This window comes from Liolophura sinensis, chromosome 1 (genome assembly GCF_032854445.1).
Source record: "Liolophura sinensis isolate JHLJ2023 chromosome 1, CUHK_Ljap_v2, whole genome shotgun sequence".
Lineage (NCBI taxonomy): Eukaryota > Metazoa > Mollusca > Polyplacophora > Chitonida > Chitonidae > Liolophura > Liolophura sinensis.
In genome coordinates, this window is record NC_088295.1 from 22037112 (window position 1) to 22064115 (window position 27004).

The 27004-nt window shown below is 40.2% G+C and overlaps 1 protein-coding gene across 7 annotated transcripts; it reads right to left on the reverse strand.

Annotated features, from left to right (window-relative positions):
- On the reverse strand, positions 1–26732 carry LOC135475736 (uncharacterized). Of its 7 annotated transcripts, none has more exons than XM_064755711.1 (8): positions 26588–26732; positions 25351–25525; positions 11086–11174; positions 10546–10784; positions 3758–3907; positions 2667–3458; positions 2169–2252; positions 1–1690 (listed from the first exon to the last, which is right to left on the reverse strand). In XM_064755711.1, the coding sequence occupies exons 3-7, from the start codon at positions 11172–11174 to the stop codon at positions 2173–2175; spliced, it is 1350 nt and encodes a 449-aa protein (XP_064611781.1). In that variant the 5' UTR covers positions 25351–25525; positions 26588–26732; the 3' UTR covers positions 1–1690; positions 2169–2172. The 7 variants fall into 7 exon arrangements, with proteins under 7 accessions (XP_064611781.1, XP_064611774.1, XP_064611759.1 ...); XM_064755704.1 differs by lacking the exon at positions 26588–26732 and adding an exon at positions 26354–26485; XM_064755689.1 differs by lacking the exons at positions 25351–25525; positions 26588–26732 and adding an exon at positions 23986–24162.
- Between the last annotated feature and the right edge of the window lie 272 nt (positions 26733–27004).

Consider the following 27004-nt stretch of genomic DNA (forward strand, 5'->3'; position numbering starts at 1 on the left):
GTTACATGTAGGCTTACTACGGTACTATATAGCATGTAATACCAGTAAGCCTGTAATACGAGTTGGGCCGCTATAGTTTCAACAGTTTCAGAGTTTTTCTGACACCTTTAACGGATAAGAATGGCGACAGTAACAAAAACATTTCGACAGTAAGAAAATGACAGGTGTGAAAATGATTGATGGCTTTCCTGACGGATGGAAGACATTCACCTCGTATCCGTCTCGAATTTCAGGAGATAACAAGATTCTTTTCTTCATACATATGGGTCTAGAATATTAAACTCCAATGACGAGAATAGAATTGTAAATGCATCCTGCGGAAAAACGTCAGCATGTAAATAATAGGTGTGCCGGATGTCAAGAAGCGACTGTAACACGATGCGAACGTGTATAACATAATCAACACAATATCCGGAAATAAAAACACCTTCATTTATATGCGCGTAAAATATTCATGTACATTGTCTGATGCAGGATACAATAACATAATGTATAAAAGATATAGTATGTAAAATAAACAGTATAAATAAACATACTGATCACAGGGATGTGAATTGCGTATCATGATAATTAACTCTGTTGTAAGCTCTCCACTGATCGGATTGCTCTGGTTTGCTGTGTAACTGCGTTTCTGATTGGCCGTATTGTCCTCTCGTGTGGCAGGTGACAGCGTATTGTCGCTGGTGTAACCCGTAAAGACCGGACGTCTCAGCCTTAGTCATGTATGGTATGATTTATGCATTAAGGTCGTGTGACTGGCACACGGAAATGTACCTGGGCCATACTGTAATGCTAAGCTTACTTTACAGACGCGATTATAAATTAATTATTGAGAGGTTTTTTCACTCTCGCCGAAATACTGATTCTTCAGGATCCTACAGGCGAGGTATATCCTTTAAGTAGCGTGTGATAAGTTTGACCAAGATGCCGCTGTATCTTCCATACAACTACAATAACACATAGGCCTAATTACGGTGTACGTTACATCCAGTAGCACGTCTTATGTCACTCTGGCAAAGTTCCAGTAGTATATGTCACATCGAATCCCAAACAACGAAGCGACTTTGCCTCTATTAGTTTAAAAACCCGTCACTTGCTGCTATTTGATTTTTATCTCGAAGTCTTTGATGATAACTGACTATACCAAAATTGGAAAATCTTTCATTCTACGTATGATCGCATCAAAACTTGATCGGCTTGTTTATGAAGCTATTGGTAGAAGACATGAATGTTCAGCACCACTGACTGCGGACAAGTTTGACAACCTTCTGTACACAACGATGCATTTGTATTTAAAATGAACCACTGGTGGACTTTCCGTCTTTGCGAACCTCTTTGGCCAAAATTTCCACACATTAAAGAAGATTTGCTATCAAATTCCGTCAAGATCCAAAAAATCATTAGGTCCATCCTGGAAGGGCCTGTTAACCTTGTTCAGGTCAGAGCGAATGGAGTCCAAGGAACGACCGCGTCATGTCTTACACAAACTAAGTGCCATCGACATAGAACTGGTATCACAGCTTTGGTTCCAGTTTCTGAATGCTGTGATATTTCTGTTTCTGTCCACACAGACATGTCCTCGGACACAAACGTTTGGGAAAACTAGTTTCTTGGTTAATTGTCTCACACCCATCTTTGTCGGCCTTTCTGATGGAGCACTAAGATGAGAAAGATCCCCTCACCATTGCGCCTATGTGGAAAAAAACAATGAAGAATTAGAAATGTAGTTTTACACGTATTTGAATTTAGGAGACTTATTGCGAAAAATATGAAAATTTGTATTCACATGTTTTCCACTTTAGGACAATGCTAACGTGTCACATCAGGAGACATTTTGGTCATTGCACTATTGGCGACATGTATTTCTGCACGTGTTATCCTTCAAAAATATGTATTAAAGCTGTTTTCTGACTGTATATTTCACTTTGGCTGATATGTACATACATTAAATAGATTTACATACTCTAAATATAGAGCAGGAAATTGTGCAATATGTTTTAATAATGTTACTTTCTATAGGTCAGCCAGGTATGTTGCCGAGAAACTTGTTTGCATTAGAATAATTATATAAAAGTATATGTTTTAACACATGTTGCCAAGGTGGTTATATCAACTTAGCCTACGATCACTTTGGCCGTTTTCTTGATCATCGGAAACGAACAACTCACCTCATTATCCTACAGCCACAGAATGTTCATCATCAGAGAGATAAGTATCCAGGAACTGGAAGGCCTCGGCAGTAACATGTTTACCTGCAACACATAATCTCAGTAATATGTCTTCTAGAAGAATTCTCCAAATCATTCTTGTACCGAACTAATACATCATGAGTCAATTAAAGTTTCTTGCAAAGAGAAACGAAGAGGGATTATATTAACAGCACCTTTACTTACTTCAGCAAAAAATCTGGTGACATAAACGCTTAGAGGTTAAAATTGTAAATATGTCGAGCTTTATAATCCTCTAATTCAGCATCAGAGAAGTGTATAACATTAGGATAGAATCGTAATATCATGGCCTTTACGAATCTTACAAAACTTGAAAATGCTTGCTTCAGAATTAAAAATGAGGAGTTTATTTTCTTATCAGGTAACTCTACTAGAAACCATATATAGGCTCCGACTGTTACCATTCCTATAACAGGCCTATATCGCGTGGACATTTACCTTTACTAGCTAAGTCTGTGACATCACTGGCTCCGTCGTGATCGGGAACAGGTTTGGGTATACTGAACCTATCTTCCTTAGAGTAGGTCAGATCTGTCCTACCGGAAGAGGTGAAGTATCCGCCATCTTCTTCTACGTCTGTATGTTTGGAAGACACTGTGTTGTCTGCCGATGCCCTGGCCATGTCGGGTGTTTCTGGTCCCACCTGGACTCCCTGGTCCACGCTCGCTGGTTTGCTGCTCTGTGATGAGTAAGCCGTCAGTTCCAGTTTGAAATTCTCCTCTGTAGGATCAGAATACGCCTGCCGGCAGCCGACCGTGTACGGCTCCCCTGTGTCCGGGCTGTAGATGGTGGTGCTGGTAGTGCTGTCTGTGGTATGATACCCAAGTGATGGGTCCCATGTCCTCGAGCTACCTGGTTGTAACTGGTCGACAGGGATCTGCGACTGGCGGGTCAAGGTGTTGTCCTGGACGTATTCCGCACCATCTTTGGCTGCTGACTTCCCCCGGGGGCCACCCAGACGTTCCTTATTCGGACCACGGTTCGCACCCCAGTAGCTGCGCACTGGTAACTGTCTGTGTTGATGAACTTCCACGACAGCCTTGAATGTTTTGTCCACATATGGCATCCCTCGCTCATCGTTTGATCTCGGCCGCTGCTTGTGCTTTTGGCCAGGTGACGTGAGGTCACTGGCGGAGCGTCGAACTCTCGGGCGACCATCGTCAACTTCCTTCTCGTAGACGTTGTTCATCTGAAAGCCGTTCTCAATAAGCATGGCTTGTGAATGATACACTGAAAATAAATAACACGTAGATGAGTGAGTGAGTGAGTGAGTGCTTGGGGTTTAACGTCCACGTAGATGAGAAAAGTGCTATAAATAATGCAAATGTTGCATGACTGCAATTCCACTCATCGATTCCAGCATTAATATATTTCGGTATTACGTGTGAAGGATAGAGTGGTCGATACACAGTTTGTGTATATGCTTGGAAAAGAATTATATTCGAATCGTACAACTGATAACGCTGTAAGGTTCTTTTTTTATTTGTACCTCATATACACAAAATTGTTTATGGTTTCCACCAACTTACTTCTGCCATCTTCGCAGAGGCCGTCACTACTTGGAAACATTCCCAGGTATCTGTCATAGCGTCCAGGTTCATACACCTCATAGAGAGGAGCCAGCTGCTGACTGTGGTAGATCCGCAGGTTACCTTGATAGCCCCGTCCAGGATCATGGCCTTTGAAAGGTAAAGACAGGGGAAGTTATTACAACTGATAGAACTGATAGATGAACAAAATGTATAGATGGGTTGAGAAATGGTTCACCTGTTTTGAGCACATGCCTTTCATCAAACTTTAAGGGCTTTGCACAAAATAGTTCAAAATTTGGCCAACTTAGATTCCAAAGAATTTGATTGTTTGAGGTGTAAGCTTAAACTAAAGCCGCGGAAAGTACGGTAAAGTTGCATACTGGACACTGTTTTTAAATACTTCCTTGGGGCTTTATGATGGTAGATAGAATCTACACGATACATCTACACATTATCTATCCAGGCATGTAGCTATAAACATAATCTATCCAGAGCGAAAGGTTAACCATGCTGGCGATGGCCAGTGCGATACCCTCTATCGATAAGCATCCAACTAAACACAACCAAGCTGAAGAGGAATGAAAGGCTTTCGTCAAGCTCTTGTTCATTTACGTCAGTTCGAGTTTTATTCCATCTGTTCATGTATATGTTTACAAGTAGCAACACACCTTGCACATTGGCTTAAGCAGAATTATAATGCAATGTCACTGATCTAGAGTTACTCAAAATGCTGTGCTATCACTTGTAATAAACGATCACATGAAAACAAAGAAAAAGAACCAGGCCTTAAGATCACAAAGCAATCTTAGGCTTAAGTCAAAATTTCGATCATTAAACTTGGTATGTTCCTTTCCGTTATTTTAGCTGAAATTTGTTTTACAATAACTTAACCAGGATTTACGTTCTCGAGCAATATTTTGGCCTTGTCGCGTAAGAAATAACATTTTTAAAGTGATCTGAAATTTGGGCTTAAGTCTAAGTTCACTTCGTGATAACGAGGCCAGGTCTCGGGTGGGGGGCGGGGGGTACCTTTGCTGATACCTTTTCTGAGAAATATTATTCACGGTCCTTGTATACATCAAATATTTTTATTGGTGAAAGAGTTTTTAACGTGGACGACGTAGTTCTATTTTATGGTCGGAGGAAAAAAACCGCCCTTCATCTATTATCTGACAAACTTCCTGACTTAAAACGGCAGCCGGGCCAGAGAGAGCTGTACTCGAGCCGGGGACCTCATTGGCGAGGTACCGACTGGCTGCCGCGAAAGCAACGCTTCTGGTACATGAGTCAACAAAGCCACTTGACGTATGCAAGGTACGAGCATGATAATGTGATAACACGTTTTCGGAACGAGACTTCGGTGCGGAAATGACATGTTATTATCCACGTGGTCAGATTCCACGACATAGGGGTCATAATGGCATCATGTCAGATGTTGTTACAGGACGGGTTTGTGTAAGGCCATTACGGATAAATGCATATTTATGTGAAAACAAATATGCTCAGTGACGATGAATATATGGCATTGTTGTTGATGACAAGAACTGTGTCTTTCTGACCCTCCTTCCCTCACGTGACGAAGTGAGGAGCATGAGGAAAGCCTGGGTTAAGCCCAGTGCTGGCCACATTCACATGCTTCGCGTTTGTCAGATCTTCCGAGAAGCGCTCTGTGTAGCATCATGTGGATCTCAGGTAGGTATTTGATTGTTCTTCGACAACGGTAAACATTCCAGGTCTGTGTCTTACAAAGCAGAGGCTGCTGGGCCACGGAGGACAAGAATAAGGGGCCTAACACCAAAAACTTGTGATGAAATATAGAACATGCCGATTGTAAGGATCTGGAGACTATGAAAACACGGCCTTAATCGTCTATCCTCTCCGACACATATTGGGAGGTGTATTATCAGACATTCACAGTAGTGCATGAATAGAGCAGGCAAAATGAAAACTTCTCACTAACAATAAAATCAAGTTTTCAGCTAAACCACTGGAATCTCTCGGGAAAGCTGACCCTCTTTGACAGTAAGCTGTCGGGATTTAAAAATATATTTGAACTGGGTCATTTTTTTCTCTCCAAAAACATAAAAGCGGCGAGCACTCTAAGTGTGTACGTGTTACAGTAAAATACCCAGCTACATTGTCAGATGGAATGTGTACACATATGACTGTCACTGCTGATTTATTGTTACAAAAAGCCTTTAAAAGTTTCAAAGAATTCTAACAAAGATATTCTAACCCTTCACGTGTAATGTTAACGACACATAAATTAACGTCATTTGTCTAAATTTACATACAATGTACACAGATGTGAGAACATGTCTGGAAACTGCTGTCCCCTTTGGTACAATTTAACATAAAATGCGATCAATGTAAGCTATAACACTACAAGAAAGACATGAAGGTCATAAAAGTATGGTGTGCTTAGCTTATAACTGTAGTGCATCACACTATAGTGAAACTTAGAACATAAACACTATTCATTTAAACTGCTCAACGACAAAGGATCCAGGCATGTTTATTCTTGAAACCAGATGGGGATGGAACAAAAAATAAATTATATTACCATCGCAGGTGTTTGTGTGATATGTTTGGTATGCCGTAATTAGATACCAACACCACAGTTTTCTTTTTCGGCACAAAGGTGCGCGTTACTCTAATTGTATGGTAGCGTTATATCAATATCGTCGACCTGACTTTACAAGAAATGTAATTCTTGTCAGTTGAAAAGAAAAAAATACAAAGGCCGATGTTTCGCAAAATGAGAAATTTCTTTCCTCTACAAATTTCTGTGCTAATTGCTTTCTTTATTATTTATAGTGCCTGTACTCGACCCAAGCTGTTAACTTCAATTCCTATAAAGAAGTCTGTTCTGTGAAACGCCTTTCTTCATCTTTTCCTTATCATCAAACCGATTCACGAAACTTTTGCAATTGTAAGCCCCATGTTAATGAAGAACCAGGTAGCAAAAAATGTGTCCTACCTTCATTTCAATTAATTCCAATCATCTTACAACAGACATATGGTCATATTATTAATTGTCTTTAAAGCTATATTTGACTAAACGTTTCAAATCATAAAGTTTACTGGTGTAGGTCACCCTCCAGCAGTGTTTTGTGTTCGCTCATGCGTGGTCGCAACCATAAGTGGTGATATCATCTCAATACATACAAGTTATGTAGTCAGTGATTATCATTTCAAATAGTTCGCGTTCAGTTCACGTGCCTCTCAATGAATAATTCTGACGCTATATTTTTGCATACTTTAGATATTTTGGGACTTACAATAGGCTTTCACAGTCGCATGTAGGAATAAATAGCTCACCGGCTGAGAATAATTTGTTGTCTATATTAATATGTGACAGGTGCCCTCCACCCACCCCTCTCTGTACAGACACGGCACCAGCCTGTCTTGTGTATGGCGAGGACTATTGACTGAACATGATTAGCCATTATATGACCCCTCCTCCGTGTCCGGGGCAAGTCCGTGAGTCTCAGCGGGAATGGGATGATTCAGTCCCCCCATCCCGTAACATAATGGTTGTCTGGCTTGTACACTGTGGGTAACCTGCCAACTATCCGCCATATACTCCCCCGCCACAACAATGCCTTCATATAACCAAGAGCGATATAAGCCACGTCAGGAGATATTTGCGCAATGTGTATGATACAAGAAGATCGTGACCCCAAATCTTGGCAAACTCGTAAAGTAGATTTGCACAGATCATGGTGACTGTTCACATATAAGCATACCCTGGCCAGCTCATGGGATAGAGCCATATTGTAGTTAAAGCAGTTTTAATTTGTTAAAAAAAAGCATTCTGCTGTCATAAGCTTTGGTTTTGTGGTTGAATCGGTTTAGAAAACCTACATTCTTGAGACAGGATAAGTATAAGTTTTGTTCGCCTCACATGTATATCCAGTTTATCCGACATCTTGGCCAGTTCTTACACCTGTCATTCAACCACAGGCAAGACAATAACCCAGACAATCACATCATGATTGTTTGTCATGTTTTCAATTAAAGATAGCCACCTGGTTTAACGCTTGTCCCATAACACATTTTAACATCACGAACGTGTACCGAAGGTCTCACAACTAAAAAGGAAACAAAAGCGATGGCTATATAAATCCAATATGTTCTCTGTTTGATTGTATTATGTCGTATGCCCCTCAACCGAGGTGGAATCTCCACTACACAGCATCTATATCCAGATTCAACTATGCTAAAAACCCACTCAGGCCACCAATAACTTGTTCGAGATCCACCCATTATAGCTTCTGTAATTATAGGTCGTTTGTCTCACCAATTATCCCCGGGGTAAACTGCTGCTTAATTGGGATGCTGACTTGATATTAAGGGAGAGACAATATCCGTACCACCATTGTTTTTCCAGTTTTCTTATTTTTTTTAGGATAACGATGTCTGCCTGAAATTTCGATAGTAAAAGACAAACTTGTATATACGTTTATTGCTCACTGAAGAGAGGGTTTTAACGTGACTCCCATTAATAGGGACCAAACGATTCTTAATTCTCTCGAGGCGACCGTTGAGAAAAGAAATCATTTTGTGTGGATATGCATTCATTTATTTGACCTATTCTTTGCTGGTGGGGAAGCAAATTTATATAATTTGTATTGTAATTTGCTAAACATTGCATCATGATGTCACTGATGTTGATGAGCCGTGGACGGCTCTCTTTGGTTACCTGCGCCACAAGCTTAATCCTACATTACGATTCACACTATTGCCTTAATTAACATTCTTGACAAATTTATGCATAGTGACTATTGAGTCTTTACTGCACTGTCCTCAGGGACATTTATTAAACTTTTTTTGTCATATGCCTGGATGACGCTCTGCTTAACGTTTATGTAAATATATGACCAATGATCTCCCCCTGAGCTCATTTCACCACTATGAATACTCTGTCACTTATGTCTTTCAAACAGGCGCACAACTCGCGTGTATTTCATTTCATTTAGGTATAGGGGTAGTGTTAGTATGTATTTTTTAACGGCCACTGAGCGCTTCCGGACTTCTAGAGATATGGCTACCGTACCATTGTGGTTAACCACAAGCTCAATAAATAGATGCGTTTTCATGGGCGTTGTAACCACAGAGGCAGTATGCGCTAATTAGGTACATCATTCTGGACAGATTGATTCAACGTCATTTAACGTAATCCTGGCTGTTGAATGTTTGGCATGAAAAGTGGGCTGTGGACAAACATGGGTTTAATCAGTAAGGATATATTTTAACAACAGCCTAAGTATTATTAAACTTGGAAAATGGGTGAGAGGTGTCCAAGGTACAATGTGAAATATCCAGATAAAGTAAATCTGATTATCAGAGACTGACATAATTTAAGAGATGACAGATGAACCTTCTGGGTGACAGCGTAAGAATGTGTAGTGAATGTTAAGCAGTGGAAGTAACTTTACGTGTCCATATCATTGCCTGACTACCGTTCGGAAAAGATCAAAGGAAACAGTAGACGGTAACCGCTCATACTTCCATCTGCGTAAGGACCAAAACGGAATTCCCAGCCTGTCTGATCTCGGTATTCTCCTTTTCAAATACCTCTGACCTCTGACATGTAGGAATTTAATGATTTAATGCTCAGCCCACATGTCCTAGAGAATCCGGTTGGCCGAGATAAACACCCTACCTTAGGTGTCACAGTGGTTTCACTCTGACCACTCCCTAGGAATCACCGGCTTTACCTATCACTGGTTGTAACTACTGCTTCAGATGACTCGGGGAATGTGTCCTACAAAGATCCACACACGGATCTATGAGCATTTCACTTAGTGACGCTGCGCTTTTGAAAACGTTTGACGAGATTTTGTCACAAAATGTTTTCAGGATAAAGTACTAAGGCACACATGCTTCACTATCGTTTCGTAGAAAACGGCCCCTCTTGTGTTTGTAATGCCAATTCAAGATGTACACACTACAGGGTCAAATAAATGAAACTTGAACAACAAATCTCATATTTATATGCATAAACATCATTTTTCTGTGAAGATCCTGCAAAACATAGTGTTATATATTTGGCAATCGCTAAATCGGTCACAAAAGAGTAATAACCGTCACGACACAGCAGACACAGACGAACATATGGAATGCCCACAGGCCATGAATGAAGACCGATAGAAAGTGTAGATCTTAGCTAATGTTGTAGCCATAGACATAATGAGACGATGGCCAAAAGTTGTGTATGTTATGCACTGCTGAAGAAGTGTGTCAAGGCGCTCAAAAATGTGTGACCTGAAATTCTGGTTTTGTTAAGGCCATGTTTATCATAATACTACAAAAAATATAAATCATTAAACGTAAGGTGTACAAAAATTGTGTGGCACGCTTTACAAGTTTTTACAAAACTCTGTGAATGACAATAACCATTCTCTGAGAATCCACTGAATAGCATCCTCTTAAGAAGAAAACAGCCTCATTTACTGTTTTATTACAACACTGCATGGCATCCCCTTAAGAAGAAAACAGCTTCATTTTCAGCTATTACAACCCAGCATAGCTTCCTCTTAAGAAGAAAACAGCGTTATTTACAGCTATTACAACCCTGTATACCTTCATTTTAAGAACAAAACGGCATTATTTACAGATATTACAACCTTGTACAGCTTCCTCTTAAAGAAGAAAACAGCGTCCTTCACAGATATTAAAACCTATCTTCCCCGATATATTTAAGACTAAATTGCTACTTGTTACTCCATGACAAGCATGTTGCAACATAAGCCAGAAATTTGCTGTATATGAAGGCTTACCGTCTAGCATACGTGGCTCGGAGGCCGCCCTGTACAAGATGTCTCTCGGGGGCTTACTCTGAGGCTTGGCCTGGGTGTAAGCGGATGACGGGCTGGCAGACAACATAGACTGACTGGGGATCCACAGGCCGTTACTGCCCACTTTGGGTAACGTCGAGGGCATTCCATCATTGGGAATAAAGGTACTTCCGGAGCTGTTTCTCGGACTCTTTTGCTCCTTATCACGGGAGCGATTTTTTCTGGAGTAACAATATAGATGAGTGTTTATTTACAATATCTGCGGTTATTCATACTGAAACGAGGTTTCTATGTAATTCATTTTAATCTTGAGTCCTTTCATTCATGATTGTGGCCATGTAAAATATTTTAAACACACTTTGTTTCATATGTTGATCAAATTATATTTGCAGCGGTCAAATCAAGCTGAAGATTAAAATGTCTCTGTCTAAAAAAGTGAGTACAAAAAATGAGAGTTAAAAGAATTTTTGGAACTTTCACGCACGTCTTTATTAACTGAAATATATGGAAATGTATACTTACAAACAAAGACAGTAGACTAGAATCATGACGGAGGCCAGGAAGACAACCCCCGCCGCTACACCGATACCGATGATAGCTGTGGTCTCCATCTGTAAACATACCATGATGACATTGATGACACACAGATGGTGGATAACGGCTGTACCAATATCGAGTGAGTGCTTGGGGTTTAACGTCGTACTCAACAATTTTTCAGTCATATGACGACGATACCAATATCGATGATGGCCATAGTTATAGCCCTGCTTTTTAGTGTATGAACGAGAACGAGCCTATTGACATTCTCTGCTGTGTTCGTATGTGTGTGTGTGTATGTGTGTGTGTGTGTACATTTAAGTTGGCAATTCTGCAAGTTTTGTGAAAATGAGACAAAATATAAATCCTTGTTGAAGTGTACCCCAGAAATTTACACCGTGTCCTTTTTTCAGTGGAGGAAAATCCAGAGAACGAGGACATAAGCATCCTCTGTTGCATGCAATTATTTATTTATTTATGCATATGTGTGCATGTGTGTATACGCCAGCAATTCTACAAGTTTGTAAAATGACACAAAATAGAAAACCATCCTGAAGCCTATACACTTGAAAGTAGGTATAAATGACATGTAACCTGATAATACAGTCCCAATGTCAATGCTCTTATTGTCTGTGCTGTTTGCTCGGAGCAAAGTATTTCTTAAGCATTTCTATCGATGTTATTTCCACAAATTATATCTCTGATGCTACCTCAGGCATCAGGCAGAGGGCCACACTCTGTTAGGGCATGGGCCTGTCACAACTTATCGTCTTCTGTAACGACGAGCTTTAAGCGAGGACATGGACATCGCCATGGGCATACATACAGTTTTTCTTATAGTACAGAAATAAGTATGTCAGCTGGTGTGCCACTTAACGGACATCAAACTTTGCCTTATGTATTAAAAGCACAATAATGTTAGCAACTGTTGGCTTCGTAGCAAAGCAAACAAGACTAATAAACTTATGTTCATTACACAGTCTCCAAGTATATTTCCAGGTGAGGATAGATCTGTGCCTCCACATAACGACAATATGACGTTAAAGGACAGTTTCTCAACTTTGAAAAGTCTTGTCATGTGCAGACAAGATTACATGTCTGTCATGGCTGTGACGTAACTAAGTAGTGTGTAGAGTCCCACTTTGTCTGTAAACAAACACAACTTTTGTTTGAGAGGAGTTGTCTGCACTACAGAACGTGCTGGCGGACGGAATCTCCCGTTATCTGTCTTCTTGGCGTATTTGGTAAACGTGCGCAACCAAGAATTATGGGGCTAATTGATGTACAGGGCAGTCAGTTCTATCTCGTATCACTCAGCTGTAAGTGGTCAGGGCTAAACACAAATTCTGCCTCAATGTTTGCTAGAAATTTTCCGATAAATATAACAGTGCCATTAAATCCACAGCGTTGAAGAGAAAATCAACGAATCCGGAAAAAACCCTCCATTCTGTATTCCCCACATTATTACTGATAGCTAAGGTATAATCTTGAACATCGCCTCGCTGGTTACTCACCTGGTGCGAATTTCAAGGCGTTAATCAAACTTCAGACGAATAGGATATACCGCATGCATGCAGCATCCTTGCACTCCATAACTAGCCCTCTTATCGTTCGGTCATTTGCCAGTTTATTTGTCAAATACTAATTTAATCTAAACACGTACTAATAAAGCCACAGAAATAAAAAAAACTATACTAGAACCACCGTTGAATATGTGAAATAATGATTACTGTGACGTAAAAATGTTAGTCAAATATAATTAACTTTCTTGCATTGTTAGTTCATGAAATGACGTATCCAATGCACACAGGAATAACAATGTTTCAGTAGCATACAGCTGTATACGTGTTATATGTACTGTCATATTTATAATGAACACGTTCAAGTTTCATACAGGGCCTTCGCTGGCCGAGCACACCTGGGCGAAGTCCATTAGCCCTTGACCAATGACGGGCTTTCAGTCAGGAGATTTATCAGGTAGATGAAGTGGCAAAGAGCGGTGGTTTCCACCAGGGCCTATCTGGTTTCTTCCGCCTAAAACCTGACATCATCATATAGGTGAAATGCTCCTAAACACGGCGTAAGACTTATAAATCCATAAATACAAATTATACGTACCTCTATTGTATACGCGGACATGACTGATCAATTGAATTGAACGTATACCCGTAATTATAACTGACGGTTATATCGTTGGTGGTAGTATCTCTGAACGTTAGTCATATAGTTACACTGTTACATCTGTAAAAGTGGACTGGAGGTCAACTTTACATGCAACTACAAAATGAAGGGGAGAGACCAATTCACCTGAAATATACCCGATATTACCAGCGCAAGAAGCACCCGTCAGACTCACAATAAACCGTACACACCTATATATGCATACATGTAATAGTTAGAATGCAGGCGGATATGAGGACTATTGAGCCAACACCCGGAACGTCAAGCCATGCTACACCCGTGGAATTTACTGCGATAGTCATGCGATAACATTCCTGACATCATGACTACACCTGTATCATTATATACTCAATCATCACTTCTACATGAAAAATCACGTGACTCTTATCTGTTAAAACAAAGTCTGCCACTCAATTTGAGAAAAAGACAGTTTACATATGACGAGTAATTTTGCATATATAACGATGGGGTATATGAAGGTTTAAGTGCACTTGTCGCCACCCTGTTCTGCGACTGTATTGCTATTTGTACAGTAGTGTAAAGTCAGAAAGTCACTTCAGAAAATTTTCAAATTACAGATATTTGTTACGACATAGCTGCCCTATCTCAGTGTATGTGGTTATTATGCAGTTGTAATATCTACAAAATGTAACCATTTTTCATGGGTGTGCCTATAGTTTGTACATGGGACAATTGTCCTGAACGAAACAGATGCCATCTGTCAGGCATTTTATAAACTGCCCAACCTCAAGTCAAGCTATAGAATCCATACATTTTGAGGACAAAACCACTTGTGTGTCAATAAGTCTTAGGTATACAATTACAGGATTCACGCATTGCCTCTATTGCTATGAAGAAAGGTAACTCCCGAAATCTCACAAGTGTTACATAGTTTTAATGTTACTCCAGCATGCCAACATTTCACGCATGCGTAGACAGATACATAACACATCACATAGGGAATGTGAGTTAATCCAATTCTCGATATGGCTTAAAAAGCATAATCATTCATTCATTGGAGGAAATGATGACATATAAATGCCTTGAATCAACACTACACACGTCAGATACTCTGGGATCCAATCCATCAAGTAAAGCACGCACTTAAACTGATATAATCACACAGAAAACTGCTTAAGTGATCTGAATCCCACAAGCATTAAGAGGACAAGAATTTTCTTTCCCTTTTCTCCTTTTTTATGCTGTAAATTAATAGTGATGGATATCATTGTTATTTTTTTGATAAGATTTGATCAGATCGCCTAGCTTTTAGCCTTATTGTAGAGCTTGTTTACAGCAACATTATTTCCGCTGAATGGTAGTTCTCCTGAAGGTGTTGTAGCATATTTACAAATCTTCTGGTGTTCCAGAAATTAAATACAACTCCTGAGAAAAGGGCAATCCATTCAAACTGTATCAGTACAAATAATGAAAGGATATATAATACTGAAGCATGTCGCAGACAAGAGACCTACCTGCATGGACTGATGCGACACGAATCTAAGAGCAATACGTCTTATTGCACGGAGCCCTATGGGGATGCAGTACCGCTTCAACCTTCAGATAATAAAATCAATCTCAAGGCCATGTTGTAATATTTATGAAATACTTCAGCTTTTTTTTTCTTTTTACTTTCTCCTTATGGCCCCTGGGTGAGCTAACCGCCTAGCCGTAAGAGTGATCTTTAGCCACTTGGCCTTATATGTTACAGGTAGAGAATGGGGAGATCCAGGGTAAGCCGTGGACATACCGACCCGGAAGGGTTCAATAGCCGGTGTCATTGACAGGAAGCTTGACGTGCTCTCTATGTTTACTTTGTCTCCCTGGTCCACAATCTACCTGTGGGGCAAAATCAGCTTCTCAGCCGGGAGGAGCGTTGACGCTTCCTCGCCCAGCTCCTTTTATATCAAGGATCAGTGCTAATGCCACACACGCTCTACCCGGGAAAGAGTTAAACTCCTTCCAACTGCACCATGCAGAATTCCATATCGGTGATATCGGGGAAATGACAGTTTGTAGAGATATCGGCTGCAGTTTGAATGGCTTTGTCCACATAGGCCTGGCCCACGATAAAATTCGGCGTTCAGGTATACTTGAGCAAGTCTTGGCTTCATAAAATAGAAAACATGTTTACCCACTGAAGAATGTAAAATATAACTTGTCTTGTAGCAAAACTCGACTAACAATTTCCTAGAGGCTGTATCATGTTTGTTTTCAGATTGTTCACTTGGTTTGACATAGCTTAACATCATCTTCAGATATTTATTATCAACGCATGACACTGGCTGCAGTTAAGAAAGAAGCATGCGACCAGTCTCGTAATTCATTCCGCGTTTTCTGTATTATTTTTATTCACCGTTAAACGCGCTCGCATACTAAAAACTAATTATAGTTTTTGCTTTTCTGAACCAAAATAGAAAAAAAGAAACAGATAGTTAAAAAGAGTCGGTGGAGTAAAACCAAAATGGATACGGAACGCTAACACTGTACGTGAGTGATACAAACACAGCTGACGATCATTTCGCTTGTCAATAAGAATAGCTCCTGCTCATCACAACTCCCAAGAACCCATTGTTTGTGGACAAGGGACAAACAACTGTGTGTAGGTAAACGGAGACGAACCTAACTGGCTCGCAGGCAACACGAGGTTGAACCTCGTGGGCGGTGATGGTCTGTAACGCCTGGTCAGCGGCAATCCGGACAACGACGTGACACCCATGACAAATTAGGCTCGCTTACCTGTAGATAGATTCTGACGTTGTTTCGGAAACAGGCTTACAAAGAGGCAGAATATAAAAATATTACAACACAAAAATTCAACTCTGAGAGAAACAACTTTGACTTTTGCAGTGCATGTTTCCAACCATTTATAAATAAAATTTAACATTTTCGACCATATACATCAAGGTTTAGTATACGATAATATTTCACGATCAATTGTGTCTCAGTATAATACTCTGTAAACGTGTTATGCATTAACATGGTTTTCACTGCGCATGCTTGTCCTTGGTAATGTCATTGACAAATATGTCAATGGGTCAGGCATTGATTCAGAGGACCTGTCACACATCACAACTGTGCATTACTACATCCTCGGCAACTTAAATTCCTTACCCTTGAGAATCTTAAACCACTGTGTCGAAATTAGGTTAAACTAATGCAGATGAAGGCGAATTAGATTGATGAAGAACTACGGTGGGGTTAGTTGGCGGGTGGCGGGGGGAGCAGTAAATAGATATTCTCATGTATACTTAACTCTCCCTCTCTTCCTCAGGTCCAAAACAAAACCAGACTGACAAGCTACTTTACCAACACAGTTAACGCTGCTTAACCTTTACGCCAGGCATGCAGTATTACTAAACCAGTTTCAGTAAAGTCGTTCGGATGTCCATAGAAAGCACACATATGAATGAGGTTCTGTATCATATAGCCGCATGTTAGTCATATCAGTATTCTACATAAACATAGTCCGATAGTACCATGGCCTTATAAATGTTTCCACTCTCGACAGACGATGTAGGATCTGCTCTCCAAACTACAGGGTGTGGTGACAAACTTGTGTGCACAATACAATAGCCGGCTTTTCTTCTTTTAAAGCTCAATGATAAAGGGTACAGCTTAAAGGTCATCAGTCTGTAGTCATACTCACATAGAAACTCCTGAGGGGCAATGCGTTTAAGGTTGCAACGACGAAGCCGTCGTGTGCCAGATGACGTAACTGAAGCGCATAACGTCATGTGCCTGGTACACTGTATAGCACATTGATGTATAATGACGCATGTTAATTCTAGAAAGTTAATAGTCAGTTCTCATTATAAAATGAAAATCTGTGATTCTGTTATTTTGAAGAGCTTTACACTGGGCATCACAGGTTTTCAAACAGGCAGTTCTTTTCGCCATAAACATAGACAGGTCTATGGTAATTATATATTGGCTACCTCTTAATACGAATGCAAGACTGGTTGATTTTGATTTGAAGTCTCTGGCAAATTATCAACTCCGTGCAGTTCCATATACATATACTGTGTGTGTTCAGTCCGTGCAGATTACGTATACTGTACTGAAATGAGCTCTATATAAAGTAACACCAAAAGTAAGGGGGCTAAGCGTGACTTCGATCTTCTGCAAAGGTTAACTTTAAATCTGATAAAGTAGATTGTTCTGTTAACTAATTGTCACCTTCAATAAAGCTTTTAGCCAGCCTTAAATAGATCAGAAACACATCACCCGAAGCCGGGTATGCAAAAAAGCGGTATCGCATAGCTTATAACCCTACATGGTTTGTTTCTGACCTTGTTTCTTACATGTTGAAAAGGACACTTAATTCTAATCAGATTTGAGCGACGTTTGAAACAAGAAAGTAAGGATACAGTGCACAAGTTGTTAAATTAATTTACCCAGGAGAAAATGTAAATGATTAAAATACAATACATTCCATCATTATCTTAATAAAAGCTCTTCATCTGCATGATGAACAAGTTAGATGAACTATATGCTAGTGCCTCTGGGTACCCTCTGAAACACTAAAGGAACACAAAAGCATTTAAATGTTTCATTTCTTGCACAAGGCTTGTGTTGGGTATTAAACAATTAAGACTTTTCAAGTATTCCTAACAACCACATCTGCCCTAAGATCACTGACAAACAAACAAGTCCACAAAAATCTTCGAATGACAGAAAACCCAGACTTGTTAGGCTAAGTATACCTCCAGCACGTGAACCGGGTACTGACAGAGGATTACACTGTGGCAATGGCAGATTAACTTACATTCTGTTCAGGCAAGATTCTGCTGGGTTTCATACTGACAGCACAGATACAAAGATGATAATGCTCTGGTAACACAGCACCAGGGTTGGGTACCACTCAGAACAATGTCCCGTAAACAGGTAAGTCCGGACGACAGCTCACTCTAACCCGCCACTCTTGTGACGTCGACCAGCACAATACAACTGATGTCTTGTGTACCCCTTCTGTCTCCTGCTATTTGTTATCTGAATTAAACTCTATATACCCACATTAGCTAAGGCAACGGGCGAGAGCTTACATGTCAACCTGCGAATGATCCGGTGGAACTTAATTTCTGTCCATCATCACTTATTTCTTTATGACCGCATTTACACGTTGACACATCAAGTCATTACTGTTCCATTTGTTCTGAGTTCTGAATCGAACTAGACTTTCAACATCCTCCCTCTTCTCCACCCTATCACAATCTCATAAACTCACGCATATCCTAGGTTCCTTGCCCCTAACTCAAATCATGCTCCAACAGTCTCGTGGAATGCCTGTCTAAACAGTCAAGAGAAATATACTTTTGTTTCAGGGCAGATTGTCTTTCAACAGAAAGAAGCGGTCAGTGTATGAATATTACAACACTCCAGGCAAGAGAACATGACGTGGGATTCTCCGCCTGTAAGCGGTACAGGCCGGATGCATCCACGCTTTATTATGTTCTTTATCTTTTCGCACAACAAATTGCCTGCAGTTGTCTGTGACACAAACAAACAGTAACATATCAGGTGATATGTCAAGAACCCAAATTAAAGCAGTTAATTAAAAATATTACCGCGATGTTTACAATTTTACTATCTGTGTATGACTACTAATTTGTTGTAAGAGTTAATTTATTTGATATTTAATAGGGCTCACGGGAAGCTTCCATTTTGTGGTTGCGCCTGTGACACATACGAACTGATGGATGCTGATATGGGGTTAAGATACCACAGCAGGCTAAATACTTTTAGTACAAGTACTTTCTAAGTAGAATTATAAGGTTGTTTTCTTGAATTATGTCTGTAAAAACGTGTGACACTGTATCTTGTACATGTGCTATCATTTGTGAAGTTTACCAGTGAAATATATATTAACCCACGTAAAAGGTGGGTTGGGGTGAAACAGTCGTTGAAACCAATGGTGAGCAATAAATTCAAAAATTTCACTTCATTTATTCCAGTAATATAAATCCTTAAAAAATAACAAGTCCGTGCAGTTCCCGGCACAGATTTCCGTGATCTGCCGCTGACGTTTATTTCCCTCTTCATTTTCTTTCACTTTAAGCATGATAGCGAATGAGGGCTGCTAGATGTACATTCACCATAAAACATGCATGAACCCCGTAATAAAACAAATTTAAATACCAAAAGATCACCAAAATTTCACGTATTCGCTTGTAAACTCTTCATCCTCTTCATATAGCCACCATGTCTTTCATATAATCATTAAAAAATTCCAACGAAACTTTTTTTTTCTACGACAGGGTATATGAGCCGTACTTCTTTTTTTACCTTTATTACCCTTTTTTAAATCTTAGTACTTGAAGTTGATATAGTAAAAGTACCACAAAAATATGAGTTATTTAAAGACTTTTAGCGCGAAGGCAATGAAAGAATTGTAACAGCTAGGAACGGCTGGTCATGTTTGACACTGAAATGAACCAGATGGTTTATTAAGGTTAAACAGTAACCCCCAGCTAGGCCCACATAACTTTTATGAAAACTGCTCTTACCTCGATATTAATATCCAAAGCGGGAATTAAAACTTTCCATGGTATCTGTTTTCAGTCACAGCTGAACTTTAAAAATGCCTGAAGACGGCCAAGGTGTAAGACTCAACGAAAATTATTGCGCGTATCACTCATCCGTATACACCAGGTGGCGACAAAGGCTGTGGCTGTGAAGGGTTCAATGCCGGATATTTGGTTTTATATTAGTAATCATCACGATACCTCTGTTTTGAATAATGTCCTCACAATTCCTCTATCTTGAATGTGTGTTCACAATAAAACCCAAGAAACACAGCTGTACAGGTAACGGATTTCCTGTTCAGTGGCATTCCGTAGAGAAATTTCAAAACATGGTTCTGGTCTCTGGTAAAACGTCTCTGTTTGTCGGCGAGTGTAGTCGGTATCGTAACTGGTAAGGTGGTACTATCAAATGACACCCTTGACTAACTACCGAAAGGCTCCCAGGACACGTTTAGAAGACAAGTTCCCTGAATGGCTCATACACACCGCTTTACTAAAGGTGAATAGCCCATAGCTGATCCCCCAGTGTCGTCTGTACGACCTTAGATGTCTTAGTGTTTGAAGCCATTGTCACTCAGGACAACCCACTGTGTTACCCTGCTCATTGTCAATATTTAGATAACCAGCACCCACAAATACTGACCTGGTATTTCCTAACAATACCTGTCCCTTGCCTGGGGGGATACAGGTATAGATACGCTTGGACCTAGAGTAGGGTTAGGACTAGTTTGGAATTTGGTGGCAAATGCTGCGTTCTAGCCCAATCACCAGTGTTTGCCATATGTGCCAACAGGAGGCGCTAAACAGGTGTCACCTGTATAAATGCGCATTGAAATCAGTATGATACATAGGGAACTAAAGCAGTTCCCTAACCAAAGGCACTGGGTATTGTCGAAGGTGTCCGTTTGCTGTTAATTCCAATAATTTTATGACTGTCTTTACTTTTATGCACATTGTGTATCAGAAACTTGTGCTAAGCATGCTTCCCTACAGATACGTATTTTTTGACAGGATGGCGATGGTGGGGTAAATAAGTAAGAAGAGAGGCCCGTACAAAGAGTCCTACACAGGGAAGGAGTTGCAACAACTCACGACAAGTTGGTACAATCCTCTGGGGAAATACATGATGGAATTCACAATAACTGCAAGCCTGCGGATGGTTGTGGGTTTCCCGAGGGCTCTCACAGGTTTCCCCCCGCCTTAATGCTGGCCGCCGTCCAATAAGTGAAAAATTCTTGAGCACGGCGTAAAATACCAAATAAATAAATGAATTGTGCGAGTATAAGGAATGGAACTTCAGTTCAGTTCTAATCTGGGAGGGACACATGTATAAGAAATGTAAGACTTTTTGTACCTTTTACGTTCTGGGCATTTACATCTGTAAAATAAATCCTCGTAGAAACCTACCTCTGTAAATTCGAAAATCGCGATCAGAAGCAAGTTTGAGAGTACAGTTCTTTGCCTGGGGTTGAAGTCCTGTGGCAAAATCTTACTACAAACTGACATCGCTAGGGCTGTACGATTAAACTAGGACAGGGCAGTGTGAACAAGCCACTGTTATACCCTGGTTTCTCTAACAATAACCTCTTGCATTTTATCTCGCATATCACACAATTTCCGCCGTTTAAAGCTGACAATACAGCGTTAAAAAAGGGAATAAAAATGAAATGATAAAACCCAGCATGGCCTGGCTCCAGGTCCAAGCTGTCAGGATCTGTGTCAATTACACCTAGCTCTGAAATCATATCAGAGCTTACAAAGAAAAAAAATCTCAAAAATCCCTCGGTATAGTCTTGATTATTATGAATATTCAATAGGTTTATCTGGGAAAAGCTCTTTCAGTAATAAAAGGATTTTATAAGGTCGAAGTGAAATTGAGTCTATTATCTTAGTGTTCTAAGTCTGACATAAATCATTTATGATGATTCTAACCTCTCATTAACTTCGGCCACAAATATCGATTTATACCCCCCCCCCGCCCCCACCTCCATTACACGAACAGTTACAGAGTACTCAGCAAATATACCCAGAGTTTGCACTACATTGCTCTACTTATTGCTCTACTTATGCGATATTTTGTTGAAAATGCTAAAAATATATCAAATTATTAGATATCTGTAGTGATGATTCAAAGACAATTACTTGGCTGGAATGTACAACGCTATTTATATCTATATTTGCTCGACACAATCAGTCTTCCTACAATTCACATGATACAGGACATTATGTTTTGTTACTTTAAACCTGAAAAGTTATAACTGAAAAATGACTGGTGGCCATACACTTATTAAAAACCTAACCCATAAAGGCATAAGAATGTTATAGAGTCAGTAAGATTTTTACCAAAATGTAGCCTTAATCCCTGAAGTCATTCACTATTGACATATTCAATTATCTTTATGATGTTCCCGCCCATACACTGGTCACCTAAGCCCTATTTCATGAGTTCTCCTCGATGTACTTGGCAGAGGCAGTTTGTACATACTCAGTAACGTAACGCTTTCAGACAGTGTTTTCATATATAAACTGATTTAAAGGGTGTTAAATGAATGCCCTTTACTTTGTGAGAGTTAGACAACACAGTGTACTAGAGAGTTTGTGAGAGTACACAAGCCTCGGTTGGCCGTATATTATCTTATTTGCAGGTGTCAACCCGAGTTTAGATTGAACAGCACTTATAAAACCTGCCCAATGACAGTAATAGCGTTTGGTATACGTCTATATATATATACGCGAGTCTTGTCACCATTTGTTAGTGCCGAGTAGGCCTATACCTCGCGATCATTTTATGGAGTCATTTTCAGCTGGCAGATTGTCAAGACGTTGTCCAAGTGGAGAGATATGCATGCTCGGTGTAAGCAGGTCTCCTATTAGATCGCCCACTTACAAACGTCTATGGAAACTTTGTTAGAAAACACCTGTATATAGACCTGCATATTTTGTTTTGGTATGCATTAACATAGGTTGTATTTTCATCATGCAGCATAAAACACAATGTTTGTGTCCACGATATCTATACAGAATATAGACTGAAATGAAAAGATAATCAAATGTATTTATAATCGGAGGCACAAGGGCCTCAACAGTTACTGGAGTTAACATATGTGGCTAATGCATCCAACCAAGTGACTAAGTTGATTAGCTTAGAGTTTGGAAAATGCTGTTCGTGGAAGACTCGAAAGAAAGCATCTGAGACGATAACATGCAGTAAGAATCAAGAGGATGATAACTGTGCATTGTGTGGTGAATTTATGCGAGTTTCCTTCTGGCGATCTTACTGACGCAGCAAACTCACTGATCGTAACATACAAATACATGCTGCTACACACTGCTCAACTGTTGTCGTGACGATATGACAATAAAGCTGTCTAGAAGCAATTTCTGTGACGCTTTAGGTCAGCTTTAAGTAGCTTTTGGCTACTTCAGCGTATGCACAAGACTTAAGACTGAGGAATACAGAAAAAAGCGTAAATGGCAAAGGGCGGTATAGTTGCCTTCGCACTTTGCCCAATTCCCTCCATCAATAAGCCTGGCCTTTGCAATATAAAACAAAGAATTCATTAGTATGGCGTTGAATACCAATCAGATAAATAAATACAATCGTTTGGGTCAGCAGTTTGGAATGGCCGTATGGCAACTCTACGAACACAGCAAGTCTTACGGCATACAGCACTACTTTACATATAGGCGGACTGGTATCACTGACGTCCCCAGCACTCACCACTTTACACAAAGTCGAACTGGTATAACTGACGTCCTCCTCACCCCCTACTTTATATATAGGCGGGCTGATATCACTGACACCACCCTCACCCCCACTTTACATACCGGCGGACTGGTATCACTGTCACTCCACAAAAATGGCACTCCACAAAAATGAAAGCCATAGCAATTGTTTAAAGCTCATATAGTATCTATATCGAGGCCAACGATAAGGGTAAACTTATCCTGGGCATGGATATAATCGTTAATTGCACGTTGTCTATGTTCTGTATGCTCAGTAATTACGTTTATTTTAAGTGGTGTCTTATACTGGGATATTCATTTTGTTCATCGCATACTGTGATAAAATGTATGTTACAACATGCGGGCACCAATAAAAACCTGTCCTCTACCACTTAGTCATCTTTCCAAATATTTCTCAATTTATGGCCTTATGGATTAAAAATTAATCCCTTACCTGGATCATTTTGGCCACTGTCAGTAAGTCCCACCGTCAGTACTAATTGTGGGTATACACTGTGAAAGTTGTCTAGCAGGGCTAACCTGTAGCCTTGTTCTCTTAAGTTATACGCAATCTGTTTAAATCACATTACATGTATGAAGCGGTTGTCGTCGTGACTGTATAATGACAAATATTTATTTTGCGCCCGCACGCTAGTGATGCATGAAATACATGGAATAGTGTCTGATTACATATGTATACTACTTGCCAGATGTAAAACATAAGCGCAGCGCCAGGCGTTAAAATGAAGGACAATATATCTACAACGCAAAATTATGACGAAGCCCTTCCCGTGTAAAGTCGCTCTTGTATAAGCCGTAGCACTTTACGTGCATTTAATAAGGGGAACAATTATAATATATGTAAATAGAGGTACGTGCACAGATACATATCTGCCATCGATTAACATGGCGTAAAAATATGATAATCTTAGCACAATATTTAAGTCAAGGGTAATGGTTGTCCCAATTGTCATTGCCCCTTGACCAGTCCTGACTGCAAGGTGTGGTAAATTTGTAGCAGTTTCCCTAGTATATAATGCTCCCATAAACGTGCATCCCCAGAGATATGCGATATTCGCTCTGATATTATATCCATATAGAAAAACTATGCATAGATAGCACGTTCACTTTTTTATCATAGACTAATTAAACCCAGTTGAAAGTTAATGTCGTTTTGTGGAGACAGACGTTTTTATATCACTGCTGAGATTTAATGTTTATGTCCCCAAAATATACACGGATGTCCAGTCAACATACACTCTGCTTTTCTCCTTCCCTCTATGATAATACATCTACGGATACCTCTCTCTATATTTATTTATATGTAAACTTCCTATCTATAAAAGTCAGGATATTGTAGAAAATGTGCTATATGCATTGTCATTCTAATTTTCTAATTAAAAAACTCCAAAAATATAAAAAGAACGACAGACACAACGTTGTCAGGAACACTAACTTAAAAATGATCATGTACATATACCAGCCCTGGTTTTGGTTGTTGATAACGTAGTGTTTGGGTAATCCCTATCCTTTGTGATATCCCAAGTCAGTCCATATGTTCAGATGTAAGAAAATGCTATGAACATGCCAAAGACTTCAGCTTAAATGAACATACCTGCAAACGCCTCTTATCCTAGAAAACCAACAGCTCGTCATGGAACTGCAAATCACCGTGCAAACCTAAAGCCTGTATAAGTTTTTTTAGCATGTCTCCTATATTACAGACCTCGAAACAGTACACCTGTGGTTGTAACGTTGCCCCAATAGCCAACAAGATTGGGCAAGTCGCACACGGTGTATGTAACAATAATTAGCTTACCTTAATTAACACATGTATATCCTCCGTGTACAAAGATCGTCCTTTCTACGTGGAAAGTCCCAGAGGTATGTGCGGGTATAAAGCTGGGTTACTCCCGGCAAACAGCATGTCCTCTTCAACCGTCCGTCTGTCAGCTACAAACTCGCTGGCTCAGGTAGACCCCCGTAACCTAGTCCTGCTAGGACAAAACACACAATTCTGCTGTCTCTGTGCCTTTTGAGACCACAGCATGGATTCATCCTCAACACTATGTAGAGTTGGAGTCACGGTGCTTTTCACTCACGCGGCTCACAACAGATGGTCAGACATAATACAGAGTATAACCAGTGAGCATGCTGGCCTAGGTAAACCCGCTGTCCTTACAGGTGTTTAATGATGTTTATATGTTATTTATGATAAATATCAGCAAGAAAATGAGTATGAAAACCATGAGGTGGCATGCATGTATATCATTCAGACTGGAGCCGCGAAATCTCCTCAGTCCTAACGGGACAAAGCCTGGGATTACGTCTCTTCATCTCATTCACTTCCATCAGATTTACACCTGCGATTTACACCGTCACGTGATCAGATAACTTAGGCAGTTTTATCAGGTTTCCAGATGGTTAAGTGAAGGGACAGGTTTTTTTTCACCCCTTTACCTTCAGTGACCACACAAGCCCATCCGAGGCTTTTGTTTTAAGTAATCCGAGCATGCCCGTGTATATCTTATGTAGGCCTAGGTTAACCTCACTGAACTCCACTGCCTGAGCCAAACGAGTTCACAGGAGATGAAAAAGAGTATTGAAAAAACTGTAAACGTTTATGGGAATGACTTTGTGGCGCTAGTTGGATGAGGCAAAACGCATCCTCATATATGGCATAGTGGACGGAAGATCGTACATTGTACACAGATCTGTAACAGACCTATGCAAAAAATATACAGACCTAAGTTTGGTGATGGAGATCAAAGTGAAATGAAACGTTTAAAGCTAAAAAGCATATCTTATCCACATATACATACATGACTCTATTGGGACCATTTCCCTTACTGCTTCAGTATGTCCATGTGTGTCTATCGTCAACCAGCTCTGGCCCACAGCCCACGAGAGCAATAAGGGTATCCTCTGGACCAGTGCCAACCCTCTAGACAACAACATTGGCCCACTTTATCGCCCTGTGCCCTGCTGGCCTTTGTCCCATTAAAGCCCTCTCAGAGAGTCTTGGGCATAGATTATACCTGTAATATATTACTAACACCGTTTTGTGCCCAGAGGCTTAGTCTTTATCACCTGGTAAGGCAGCTTTACACCCCTAGCCCTGCTTTCTGTGCCTTAGATCAGTTATGTAGACTTCTCTATTCACGCCTGCTTGCCTCTCCGAGGCGATCTTTTAACCGCGAATTAATATTCACTATAACACCGATCTTGTTACAAAAGCCTTATGTGAATCCTCTCAAAGTGAAATCCTTCATAGAATTGAAAAGGGCTGTTGATGGATGTGTATGAAGGGAAATAAGTCTGTATGTAGTCATGGGTGTAGTATAGAGCTGGGAGGGGTAACAATGCAGAATTCTCTTTACTCCACATAGTTGGCGATCAAGGCGACCAAGCAGTTCTCAACATACTACACACTAAATTCTACTGAAAAAAGTGCTTTAGAGGCTGAAAAGGTT